We start from the raw sequence: 13,446 nt of genomic DNA, 5'->3' as shown, positions 1-13,446 counted from the left end.
CGCACACACACACACACACACACACACACACACACACGAATCCTAATCGATCAGAATATATTCAGTTTAATATCTCCGCAAATTCTTCAACAGTGCTGTATCTTTAATATATACACAGATATACTGTAGGCTTTTTAAAAGGCTAACATTTTACCCCTATTATCAGTTGAGCTGTGAAAGAGATGCAAAACTACTGTAATGAGGTTGTTTATTAGTCTCTCTGTCTCTGTTCAGTGTGAGTAGTAGAGTACGTATGACACGCCTCACACCTTTGTCCACTAGAGGGTGCTGAAAATGCCAATATATATACCGGGCTGGAACACGCTAGAGGTCTGCAAGACCCAACAACATGGGTTTATTAGGGCTAGGCTCGGGCCAGTTCTGTTATTAATAGATCAGGCTGGGGTCAGACGGACCCAGGCTCATTGAACTTCTCTCCTTTCACAGACAATGAAAGCAGAGAAGTTCATTGAGTCTGAGTTACGTCAGTAACTCTGGTCTCGTCTTTGTTGCACGGATTACACACGTGCACACACCTCCACATTATGCAATGATCCATTATTTTCTTTGAAAATATTCTATCAATTACTTTTTCGATTGCTCGAACATTTGAGAAGCGTGTTTTTTGATATATCAATAAACATAAAAACATTTTATAGATTTTGTATTATTATTATTATTGTATAAGATTATTGACAAGGCCTATTTAATACTAGCAAAAATAGCTGATCTACAAGCTCACAATGAGTCCCATCACGACAAAATAATTTCAAGATTTTCCTTCCAAATATATATGTTTTAAATAATTGATTAAATTGATAAGTTCGATTATGTCGCCAAAGGCAGCACAGCAGTTAAGGTACAGATACAGAGTACAAGAGAAGTAACTGTAAGGTACAGCAGAGTAACAATAACTTCACAAAAAATACTAAAACAACACCGACCTGATGTGTCCGAAGCCCAGCTCGGGCAGGTAGGGCAGCTTCTTGACCTGGATGATGGAGTCGTAGAGGGAGGGCTGCAGGCCCTGGGCCACCATGTTGGCCAGGATCACAGCCACCATCATGGGCAGGATGTGAGAGATCTGCCCCGTCAGCTCGAAGCAGATCACCGCCGTGGACACGGTGTGGGTCACCGCCCCGGTCAACGCCGCCGCACCTGAGAGAGAGAGAGAGAGAGAAAGGGGAGACAGACAGAAGGAAGAGGAGGGAGGTTAGGGGATGGAGAGAAAAGACGGGAAGAGAAGAGGCAAAGTAAGGAAGGGAACAGTGGAGGAGACATGCAGTAATAGTAGCCTTGGACCAACACCGTCAGATATCTCTCTTATTGATTTAGCGACTTCACAATGACCTACAACAGTGGCTCTCAAACTTTCAAGGACCCCCAAATCGATATGTACCTGGCCGCCGAGCCCCATCTGAAAATATTTTGTGCCAGGGACCCCCAGAAGAGAAGATTTATGTAAAAAGGAAAAAAATAATAATACATCTTCAAAAATAGCAGATGTACAAACTCAAGCTTTTGTATCTATTTTTTAACAGCCAACATAACATAAATGAATAAAGTGGTTAAAATGTCCCCGGACCCAACTTTGAGAACCAATGACCTACAATACTCAACACGTATACATTTCTCTGAACTTCCTCAGTAGGTCAGTTCACTTTATCTTTATCTTCAAACCATGTGAGAAGGTCATATTCTATCACTGGTAAACATATGTTAGATTATTTTCCGTATTGTTTAAAAAATAGGTGTTTTAATCCCATATGGAAAAAGCACGGACAAAGAGCGTGGAATTCCAAACACTATTTGGGGAAGTCTCCATGAATGTCAGAGATACACAGATGTCATCGATAAAATAAATCTCTGACGAGTCTTGGTCCAAGGTTAGAGGGAGAAAAAAGGAGTGATGAAAGGAGGAGAAGCTCTTTGAAGAAGTTCTGAGGGGAACGAACGCCAGACCGATAACAAACCTATAATGAGAACGGACAGGGAGCCTAAAGGTCAAAGGTCAAATATGAGACAGGAACGGCCAAGAGATTTAAGGATAGGGGAGAGAGGGAAAGAGAGAGAGGTTTCAGGGATGGAGGAGAGGTGTGCAGGTGGGTCTACACAGGGTGACATGGATCTACAGTATAGAGGGTCATATTTGACAGACAGGCGAGGGAATGTATACGATGACATCTCGCCATCACACCTCCGACACTCCTTTTACAGCTGACATTTCCTTGTGCATTGGTGGCTTAGACGTCGCCTCACCTGGATCACATCTGGATTCACATCTGGCATTAAAAGGCCAGCCCTGGAACACCAAGCTTGAATTTAGATCTTCAAAGATCTTCCAAAATTGGGTCTTAAATATTCAACTGGGTGCATTTATGCCAGGATTAGATGTGTTAAATAAATGGCGATAAATGGTAAATGGTACATTTACATAATATAGCGCCTTTATCCAAAGGGTGCATTACCTGAACCCATTCACACACCGACAGTAGAGGAAAACAATGCAAAGTACCACCCTGCTCGTCAAGAGCAGTTAGGGGTTCAGTGTCTTGCTCAAAGGAAGGGGGAACCGGAATCGAACAGGGAACCTTCCGCTTCCCTAGCGGACCTCTAGAGCCACTGCTGCCCCCCAGTGATGTCGAATTAGTTACACCCTGATTACCCGCAGGATGCATCTTAACCCATTAAAAACCGGGAACGCATCTGTGTAACCACTTTAACCATTATTTTATACTTTGGCTATTCAAAAATAGCAGATATACAAGCTCATAGTGCGGCACTGAGTGCCGCGCTATGAGCTTGTATATCTGCTATTTTTGAAAAATCGTGAAAATGTGTGCAAATCTTTGAATATAAATATATTTTTATATATATTTTATATATATAAAAATGTGTCTTTGCGCCACGTTTCGAGTCTGTAGATCTGCTACTTTTGATGCTTTTGTGTCACGCTGTAGTATGATCAAGTAGGGTGTTAATTTATGAAAAAACCCATATGATAGGGAACGCAGCACTAACAAAACACACAACAGGAAAAAGGAGGGATGAGGAGGAGGAGGAGGAGAAGGCAGATTATGAGGAGCAGTGTGGAGGAGTCATTAGAACAGTGGTTCTCAAACCTTTTTCATTTTGGAGGACCCCCGGTTTGGTATGCATTAGTATGCTCCCTATGAGCAGGTTGTTGTCTTGCATGGTTTCCTCCGCTGTCTGTGTGTGAATGGGTGAATGTAACATTGTAAAGCGCCTAGGATGAAAGGCGCTACATAAATGCAGCATTTATTTACCATTCATAGTGCCCTGATCCGGTAAATGTTTGGGAACCACTGGGTTTAACCCATTCAATCTGGGAACGCATCTGTGTAATTTTAAGATTGCTTTCGCTATTCAAAAATCGTGGAAATGTGTGCACATCTTTAAATATATATATTTTAAAGCGAACATAGTAAAATATCTTGTTCCAGGGACCTCCAGAAGCAAAGATTTGAGTTAAAAATGTTTTTCAAAAAATATATGCATTCAAAGATTTGCACATTACATTTAATGTTCAAGATTTAAAAAAAAATAGATCTGCTATTTTTGAATAGCCAAAGTATAAGATAATGGTTATAGCTCAAATCTAAAATGACACAGTTTTCCCAAATTGAATGGAGTTAAGGGGTTACAAAAGGAAGAGGAGTAGGGAGAGAGCGAAAGCAGAGGAGGAGGAGGAGAGGGGGGACTAACCAATGACTGCGTACCCTCCAGGTATGATGCGGTACAGGATGCCGTCAAACACGATGCCGTGAGGGAACAGAGTGGCCATGATCTCCCCGACCAGACGACCAAACGCCGCACCTGCATGATAATAATAATAATACATTTTATCTATAACGCATAACAATGGCAAAAAAAATGCAACGGCAAAACAAAACAAAAACGCAAAAACAAACCCTTCTTATGTGAGAAGGGTGGGATTTAAAGTAGATTAAAGGTTAAAGGTGAATTAAGGCATAGAGTAAAAGACCTAAGGGAAAAAAGGCTAAGCAAAATCTAACCAATTAAACCCCATATGGTTCAGCGGAGTCCCTCAGGGCTCTATACTAGTTTATTTTCTGTATTAGCTGAAAATAGCTTTCCCCACAGTACGAAAGCTGGGGTTTAAGTGGTTCAAGTAAAAGTAGTAGCAATACCACAATGTAGAAATACTCTGTTATAAGTCAATTGTCATCAAAATATATTCACAGCACCAAAATAAAAGCACTATTTTTTAACATTTGTATACCACAATGTAGAAATACTCTGTTATAAGTAAATTGTCATCAAAATATTTTCACAGCACCAAAGTAAAAGCACTATTTTTTATTTTTTTTTACACGTATCGTTGCGGGGGTGTCACATACCGCTGTGAGCTGTTTTTGAATAGCTGAAACTTATAAAATAGGGCTAAATGGTTAATGCAAGTTTTATGTTCATCTAAATCTGCAAAGTAAATGAACTAAAGCTGTCAGATAATTGGAGTAAAAAGTGCAGTATTTTGTTATATATTTGTTAATTTTCCAATATGATAAAATGGAAATACTCAAGTAAAGTAAAAGTACTATATGTACAGTAATTGAGTAAATATCATCGCTGTAGGGTAGAAACCTCCTATCTCCATATTTCCCATTATGTTTTTTCCTACTTTGCCGTACTGAGTGTCAAGCAAAAAGTAGTGAAAATAGCAAGCTCTCAGCTTGTAGATCGGCTATTTTTACTATTTCTGGGAAAATGTCAGTTCCATTTCCTGAAAAGTAACGTTTTTTGGACATACAAGGTTTCTGTCCGACAGCAACGATATACTTTAGTTAGTGTCCATCCTTGGTGGTGTTTACTGTTTACCCAGGATGAAGACTGGCATGAAGGCTCCAGAGGGAATGGGCATGGCAGTGGCCACCGCAGACATCCAGAACTACACAGGAAGAGAGAGGACAGTGGTCATGTCAAGGACCCCCAAATGAATATGTATTTATGCCATGGACCCCGAGTAGAGTGTATATGTGTTACAGTATGATTGAAAAAACATAACAGTCAGATTGAAAAAGGAGCGCTTTTCTTCGAGTTCAGCTCCCGCTCTCCCCCGGGAGCGTGGGTAAATCATAACTCGGACGGCGCTGAGTCGACTGAAGGTGACTTTGCAACGGCACGGCGACTGGCAACTTGCCTAAGCTCGCTCGGCGGTGCCTCTTGTGGCTCAAGTCACCTTCAGACAGCGCGACTCTGTCGGTGAAAACAAGTGCACCTTTTTCAATCTGACTGGTTTTTCAATCGTACTGTGACATATATATATATATATATATATATATAATTATGTATATCGCCGCTGTCGGGCAGAAACGTCTTATCTCTATATTCTAACTTTTTTTTTTTCGTAAATAATTAACGCTCTACTTGATCATACTACTAGCGTCACACAAAAGCATCAAAAGTAGCAGATCCACACGCTTGAAAAGCGGCGTGAAGCGACATGTCTTGAGCTTGCAGATTTGCTACTTTTGAATTTGAATCCTGAAAAATAACACATTTGGACATATGAGGTTTCCACCCGACAGAGAAGATACACTTTTATTAATTAATGTGTTTGAGGATGTCTTATTGTGATGTTACACTTCTGTACCTGCTGCACTTCTATGTATCTGTATCTGTTATTTTTATTGCTGTGCTGTCTCTGGCGCCTGAATTTTCCCCACAGGATCAATGAAGGTATCTATCTATCTATCTATCTATCTATCTATCTATCTACAGTATCTATCTATCTATCTATCTATCTATCTATCTACAGTATCTATCTATCTATCTATGACCCCAATCTGGAAATGTTTTGTGCCAGGGACCCCCATAAGAGAAGGTTGCATCCCGACACGTTGTGAGCTTGCAGATCGTCTATTTCAGAATAGTATAAAATGGGATTAAAGTGGTTAAACTGATTTAGATAGAGATCTATATAGAACAAGATACACAGTCAATAAATATATTGACGTATACACTATATACAATTCTCCTGCCTGACGCAGAACATGCTAGTAGCAAGGTAAGCCCATAGTTATGACATCAGCACAGACCAGATAACATCACCACGCAGTATAACCCTCAGTGATTAGCAATCATCAGGGGATCGATCATAATGGAGATAAATATTCTGTGACTACTTGAAAAAGGTAAGAAAATCGAAAAATCACTGGCAGTGGGCAAACGCGGCCAGAAATAAGTCTGGCAGTGAGAGAGTTAAGTCAAAGACGTTGGCTGCCATGTTATTTGTGTCCAAAGTGGCCACTGGTACCCCAAACTACATAGTGCTGCTTTAACTACTTTTGCTGGAACCCCTTCAAGGACACCTGGGGGTCAAATCCACGGCCAAATACATATCATTTTGGGGGTCCTTGACTTGAAAAGGTTTGAGAATCACTGTTCTAGACTAAAGAGAGAGAGAGAGAGAGAAGTGGTGTCACTTGCTCATGATCCCAGACAGCATAATGAGAACGCCATGAAAAACAAACAGCATTAGTGTGTTTCTCTCACAGGGGGACTGTCTGTACCGCTGATGACACACAGCTACAGCTTTTAATTAACCGTCTCTAATCCTTCCCTCCCTCCTCCCTCCCTCCCTGTCTGTCTGTTTTTTTGTACCAATTATTTTTTACTTCTGGTCACCTTTTACAACCTTCAGATTTAAATTAACAGAGCGGTAATGTACATTATTTTAACTGTTATTAACACTTAGAATTTAACCACTTAAATTCGATTAGACGATGCATCGTGATGCATCACACTTTTCTATATTACTGCACAACATGGCAACTTTTTCATCAGTCAATACAAGCAGTCAGATATACTGAACAACATATAAATCTGGCTGCTGCTCTGTGCAATTAGCAAAATGATAAACCTTTTCCCAAAAGAAATCCAAAAAAGAAAAATGCATTTTTTAATCGATTTTTGACATTTGTGAATCGATTCATAATGGTCCATGTCCGCATCGCGATTAATCTATGAATCGATTATTTTTGACACCACTAACACACACACACACACACACACACACACACACACACACCTTCATGACGAAGAAGAGGATCAGTATGATGAAGACACTGACGTCGGGATGCATCCAGGCGGTGGAGAGACCCAGAGCAGCAGGAGGGGAGGAAGACACCACCTTAGTCCATGTGAAGTTATCAAACAGAGAGTTGATGCACTCCCTGGGCATCAACTGAGGAGACAAGAGGAGGGCATGGAGAGGAGAGGAGGAGGGAGGACAAGAGAGAAGGGGGGAGGCAGAGAGAGAGGGATGGATGGAAAGGAAGAAACAAACAAACAAAAAAAGAAAAGAGAAAGAGGCCACACAGAAGGGGATCAATGGTCTATAATTGATAGGACATTGGGTGTTTAGAGATGTACTGACTGGTTCTGTCCACAACATGAGTCATCAGTGAGTCATTCATGTCACAAACACTGGCAAGCTCACTGGCACAGATGGCAGGATCAGCCATTACAACAACAGCTGTGTAACGGCCGCGCGTATTTGTTCACGTGCATGAATGTTGCACTGGTGATGGAGTCCAAGGCAGTGTCGTTTTGACTTAGTGAAAAAACGGTAAATCAAAATCGAAAGAGTGCGAGTAGATTATTTTTTTCTGTGTCTGATGATATACTCTACTGCAGTGGTTCTCAAACTTTTTCATGTCAAAAACATTTTGTGCTAGGGATTTTTCAAAAGTAGCAGATCTACAAGCTCGTAGCGTGGCACTCGGTGCTCCGCTATGAGCTTGTATATCTGCTATTTTTGAATAGCCAACGTATAAAATATGGTTAAAGTGGTTAAAATGATTGTGATGCTATATTAACTAATTCTACTGGGTAGGGGTCCTGGGGGACTTCACTTTGAGAACCAATGCTCTACTGTACTGTACTGTTTGTCAGAAGATCAAGGACATTGTGTTGTGTTTGTTTACAACACACAACCACAAACTTGGTTTGGTCAGCAGAGGAACGTGTACATACGCCAGGGTCACACACTGTGTGTGCTGTGTTTTGTCTACTGGTATTATTGTCCCACCGTGTCCTTGTACTGTCACTAGGTTCTTATGTTACTGCTACATGAGTCTCAATACTGTACTGTATGTCCCCGCATAAATGTCACCAAGACAAAAGGCGAGAGGCAACGTTAGCCCATTACAACCGGGAACGCATCTGTGTAACCACTTTAACCATTATTTTATACTTTTGCTATTCAAAAATAGAAGATATACAGGCTCATAGCGCGGCACCGAGTGCCACGCTATGAGCTTTTAGATCTGCTATTTTTTTTAAATCATCAACATTTTTGCAAAACTTTGAATACAAATAGTTTTAAGCAAACATTTCTAACTCAAATCTTTGCTTCTGGGGGGGTCTCTGGAACAAAATATTTTGAGATGTCCATGACCAAATACCAAAATACATAAAATTTTGGGTGGTCCTTGACATGAAAAAGTTTGAGAACCACTGATATTATAGCAACATACGGTTTGCGTTCCCGGATTAAATGGGTTAAAGATATATGCTTATCACTACTCACTCAGGTAACACTACTATATGCCACTCACCTCAAACTCACGTTAGCTGCTTTGTTCACAAACTGCACACACCTAGTAACTTGCTATTCATAACTACAGATTGCACAGGGAAGCCCATGCCATTATTATTGTTTTACGTGACAGTTGTGACCATTTAATTACCTTAAAAAGGCTAGGATTCTGTTCTAATGAGACCAATTTGGAAGAAAATCCATTCCACCGTGTTCAAACAACAGTGCTTGTGTTGAGAAGGGTGCTAGAAAAAACACTGACGATAAGGTTTCACACACATTCAGGTGTTACTGGCAAGCGTGCACGCACGCACGCACGCACGCGCAAGAAAACAATTGCATATAAGCACACAGACCTACAGCATATTTAGTCTCTGTCGGGTAGAAACCTCACATGTCCAAAACTGTTACTTTTTAGGATTCAAAATTTCAAAAGTTGCAAAAGTAGCAGATCTACAAGCTTTTGTGTGAGGGTAGGGCCGGCGCTAATTTTACAAAAAAACACAAAGAGTTAAAATATGGAGATAAGAGGTTTCTGCCCGAGAGCAACGATATGCATACCCAATGCACACAGCCACATATACAGTACACTGGGGAAACACGTTAACACACACTCAAATAATATTTCACGGCATAAATTATATTATGCCGTGAAACCACACCCGTCACACACACACCTGGCTGACACTAAGTGGTCTATTTTGAGTGTGTGTAAAGTCTTATTTATGGCTGGATGAGCTGAAAGCATTGTTAATCTACAGCTGTCTGAATATGAGCCGTTGGCCTTGGAGCAGCTTTCACCTCTACTGTCTGTGTGTACAGACAGACAGACAGACAGACAGACAGACAGAGAAGATCTCTATCAGACAAATAGTTCTCCACGTCCAACGTTTCAGCAACATGTTGGGCATTTTTACAAATAGCCATTGAACAAAATGCCCCCAAAATACACAGTGCTGACAGCATTCACATCACCATTCCAATTCCAGCTCATCAGAAGGGACAGGACTTGTATCAACATGAAGTGTCCGACCTCACTAATGCTCCTGTGTGGCTGAATGGAAGCAAATTGCAGCACTTAGTGAAAATCCCAAGCCACGAATAGAGGAGAATTTTATAGCACCAATGGGGGGGACCAACTGCATACCAATGCACATGATTTATTTTGGCCCCCCATTTTGCCACCAGAGCATTAATGAGGTGGGACACTTCATGTTTGGTGATTAGGCCTGCCTCACATTTTGGCAGCAGAATCGCCGCCGTGTTAAGTGGTTGGGAACCACTGGTCTAGACCATTGGTTCACAGAGTGGGGTCCGGGGACCCCCAGGGGTCCTTGGGGGGTCCTCAGCAAAATGTGTTAATATAGCGTCACAATCATTTGAACCACTTTAACAATATTTTATACGTTGGCTATTTAAAAATAGAAGATATAGGAGCTCATAACGTGTCACTTCGTGCCACGCTATGAGCTTGTAGATGTGCTATTTTTGATAGATGATAACATTTTCAGATGGGAGTCTGCGGCCAAATACATAGCAATTTGGGGGTCCTTGGCACGACAAAGTTTGAGAACCACTTTGTCTAGACTGTCATTGTAACTTTAGTATTAAGTTTTCCCATTAACTGGAGCAAAGGGCACTAATTAGAAACACTAATTGAAAACGGGTGCACTGTCCACTGACCATTTGGATCGGGACATCTGGTGATTTAATCAGTGGTGGAAAAGGTACTCAAATGTTTTACTTTAGTAAATGCATCAATACTGCAATGTTGAAGTACTCTGTTACAAGTAAAAGTCCGGAATTCAAAATTTACTTGAGTAAAAGTACAAAAGTATTGTTATCAAAATGTACTTAAAGTACCAAAAGTACTAACATGTTTGAAAATAGCAGATCTACAAGCTCACAACGCGTCGCAATGTGACGCATTGTGAGCTTGTATATCGGGTATTTTCAAATAGCCTAGGTATAAAATAGGGCTAAAGTGGTTAAAGTATGTTTTATAATGAAATCATTTATATCTGCAAAGTAACTAGTAACTAAAGTTTTCAAATAATTGTAGTGGTGTACAATATTTTCCTCTGAGGTGTAGTGGAGTAGAAGTAAAAGTATAGCCAATTGGAAATACTCCAGTAAAGTAAAATCACCTCAAAATTGTACTTAAGTACAGTACTTGAGAAAATGTACTTACTTTACACCACTGGATTTGCCCGTCAACACCTTAGGCCATTGACTGATTCTGGGTCAGTGCCGTCTCCATAGTAGTATGTTAAGTTCTATTTGGATGTTGGCAGTTCTCCAGCTCAATGGGCCTCTCGGCGCCGATCAAAACAGTCTAGGCATTTAGCTGACACTCTCCCAACGGGACATAGAGGAGATGAGCTGGACATGGCCCAACACACTTGGAGTTCTTCACTAGTCAATCAAGCCAAATAATAATAAGCCATATCACTGGGGAGGGAAAATCATGACGATTGTGCACTTTGTGACAATTCTTTTTCCCTTATTTTTTTCATGGCGTAACATTTTCAAAAACCATTCTGCGCAAGTTGGGCTTGAACCTTAGTGGCGGACAATGCAGAAACTCCAATATTAGACAGGTCAGTATATGGTTGATTGAACCCCCAAAAAAGTTATACATAATGTTTTTCAATGGATTCTGTTACTATTGGGCATGCTAAATAGCATACTAAAAATCTAGGAAAATCTAACTTCCGGAAAGGCATCATTTTCAAGATGGCTTCCACGATGGCTGCCGGTAGGTTAAAATGGCTATATCTCAATTGTTTTTCAACCTAGAAAAGGTAGTTTTGGTGTCTAACACTTGGTTTTGCATACCGGCAACTAGGGGGCCAGCCCAACTTGTATGCGATGGATTCTGAAAAACCTTATGCCCATACCCAACACCACGCCAAAAAATCAAGTGCACAATTGTTATGATTTTTTACTATCTACCCTCCCAGCTAACAATAATAATAATGCACGCTGATTTTAATAAGAACTGCAAAACGGTCTGACGTCACCTCTCACCTCTCCAGCCATGAACTGTCCAAACCCAGGAGGAAAGGTCAGAGAGGAGATCACGAAGGTGACGACAGCAGGGAAGATGAGTCGACTGCATGGGGAGGAAAAGGACAGACGAAGATGTCAGCAGACCTCAGCCATGAAGCCTGTACTTCACATGGGTCCATTTGGTTCCATTTGTGCTCTCTTCAGAGTTTAAACTTTCGGTTAATGGCAGGGTAAGTGCTATTTTTTTGGTTAAAACAAAACGTTTATGTTACAAGGTTAAAGCACTATATTCTGATAGTATTCATTGCTATAGACTATAGAGTGTTACTTTGTTCAGTAACAGGAGTCGCCCTGTCTGGGGAACAGGGAAAGATAATTCTGGTAGGTGACAAAATTTCAGCCAATCAGGAGAGAGTACCCATTTATCATCTTCATTTTTATAGTGTTCCAGTTCCAATTTAATCTGCTCATTTCTTTGTGTCATCACTTCCAATTTCACTTGTTTAATCTGTATCCTGACTGAGTTTAAAAAATGTATTTTCTGTTTATTAAAGAGCTGGAGAGACATGGAGACTCCTGTTACTGAACAAAACACTATATCGATGAGTACTATCAGAATATAGAGCTATTTAACAAAGAATATTTTAGAATTATTTTAACCAAAGAAAATCACTTACCCTAGCTTTAAATCAAACACTAAGGATTTTACTGTGCATACACTGTCAGTCACACTCACTGTTTAGTGAGGAATCGGGTCATGGCGTTGGGTCGTCTCATGAACAAAACCACCTGTCTGTTGAGGTAGACGAAGAAGGCCCCCAAGAACCCACAGGAGATCCTGGACACCAAGGCGAACAGCATTTTAATGAAACAAATTGTAACTCAAGTGTCTCTTCCTCCCTAACAGCTCAATTAAAAGTCTACATGCAGCCAGTGTCGGGGATCATTTAGTTCAAGCACAGTGAGGATAAGTTGGATTAGTGTTGAGAGCCATGCAGAGGCTGGTTGGTTTTCACAGGCAGCGAAATTCACCTTTGAGCCTTAATCTGGAGGAGTTGTGGGTCAAATTCAAAGTTGCCTTTATTTAACCCTGGGTAAGAGGACTGATAAAAAAAGAAACAATAGCTGATCAATCAGTGCAAACTAAGGGTCTACAGCAGTGGTTCTAAAGACCTTTCTGCCACCATGCATTTCTATGGTAAAGACCTTTCTGCCACTGAGCATTTCTATGGTAGAGACCTTTCTGCCACCATGCATTTCTATGGTAGAGACCTTTCTGCCACCATGCATTTCAATGGTAAAGACCTTTCTGCCACCATGCATTTCTATGGTGAAGACCTTTCTGCCACCATGCATTTCTATGATAAAGACACGCTGGAACGTTGCTATTCCCAGTGCCAGCCGGGCGGGAAGGGTGAATTTGTCACTGCACGTACCCCTACAGGCTGGAGGGTGGCGCTTGTCAGTAGGGAATATTCAGTGTTGCCATGTCTGCTTATTAATATAAGTGACTTTGGGCTTATTTTTCTGTAAAGCCGCTTGTTTTTGGGCTTATTTCCTAATGTCGTTTAAACCAGTGGTTCTCAAACATTTTCATGTGAAGGATCCCCAAATTAATTTGTATTTGTCCATCGACCCCCCCCCCCCCCCCCATCTAAAGTCAGGGACCCCCATACCAGACCTTTTTTCAAGACTTTCTTTTAAAAATAGCAGATCTACAAGCTTGTATATACTATATAATGTATATACAGTATAGGGTTAGAGAGCTCATGTAGCCTATAGTCATTTCTGTTGGGGTTGTTTTCATAGACCTGGTTGCTTATTTCTCTCACAAAATCTTGCAATACTGG

The 13,446-nt window shown here is 40.9% G+C and overlaps 1 protein-coding gene across 1 annotated transcript in view; it reads right to left on the bottom strand.

Moving 5' to 3' along the window:
* clcn1a (chloride channel, voltage-sensitive 1a) overlaps positions 1-13,446 on the bottom strand; it is a 62,759-nt gene that overhangs the window by 18,529 nt on the left and 30,784 nt on the right. Inside the window, exons 11-16 of the mRNA XM_084080640.1 lie at positions 12,333-12,434; positions 11,615-11,699; positions 7,073-7,228; positions 4,861-4,930; positions 3,727-3,837; positions 945-1,158 (exon numbers count right to left, since the gene is read on the bottom strand). Coding sequence (XP_083936766.1) covers positions 945-1,158; positions 3,727-3,837; positions 4,861-4,930; positions 7,073-7,228; positions 11,615-11,699; positions 12,333-12,434 — 738 coding nt within the window. The remainder of the gene's footprint in view (positions 1-944; positions 1,159-3,726; positions 3,838-4,860; positions 4,931-7,072; positions 7,229-11,614; positions 11,700-12,332; positions 12,435-13,446) is intronic.

Source organism: Gymnoscopelus microlampas, assembly GCF_963454915.1.
Source record: "Gymnoscopelus microlampas genome assembly, chromosome: 15".
NCBI lineage: Eukaryota > Metazoa > Chordata > Actinopteri > Myctophiformes > Myctophidae > Gymnoscopelus > Gymnoscopelus microlampas.
The sequence above is the reverse complement of the archived record's forward strand: the minus strand, read 5'-3'. Positions and strand labels throughout refer to the sequence as shown.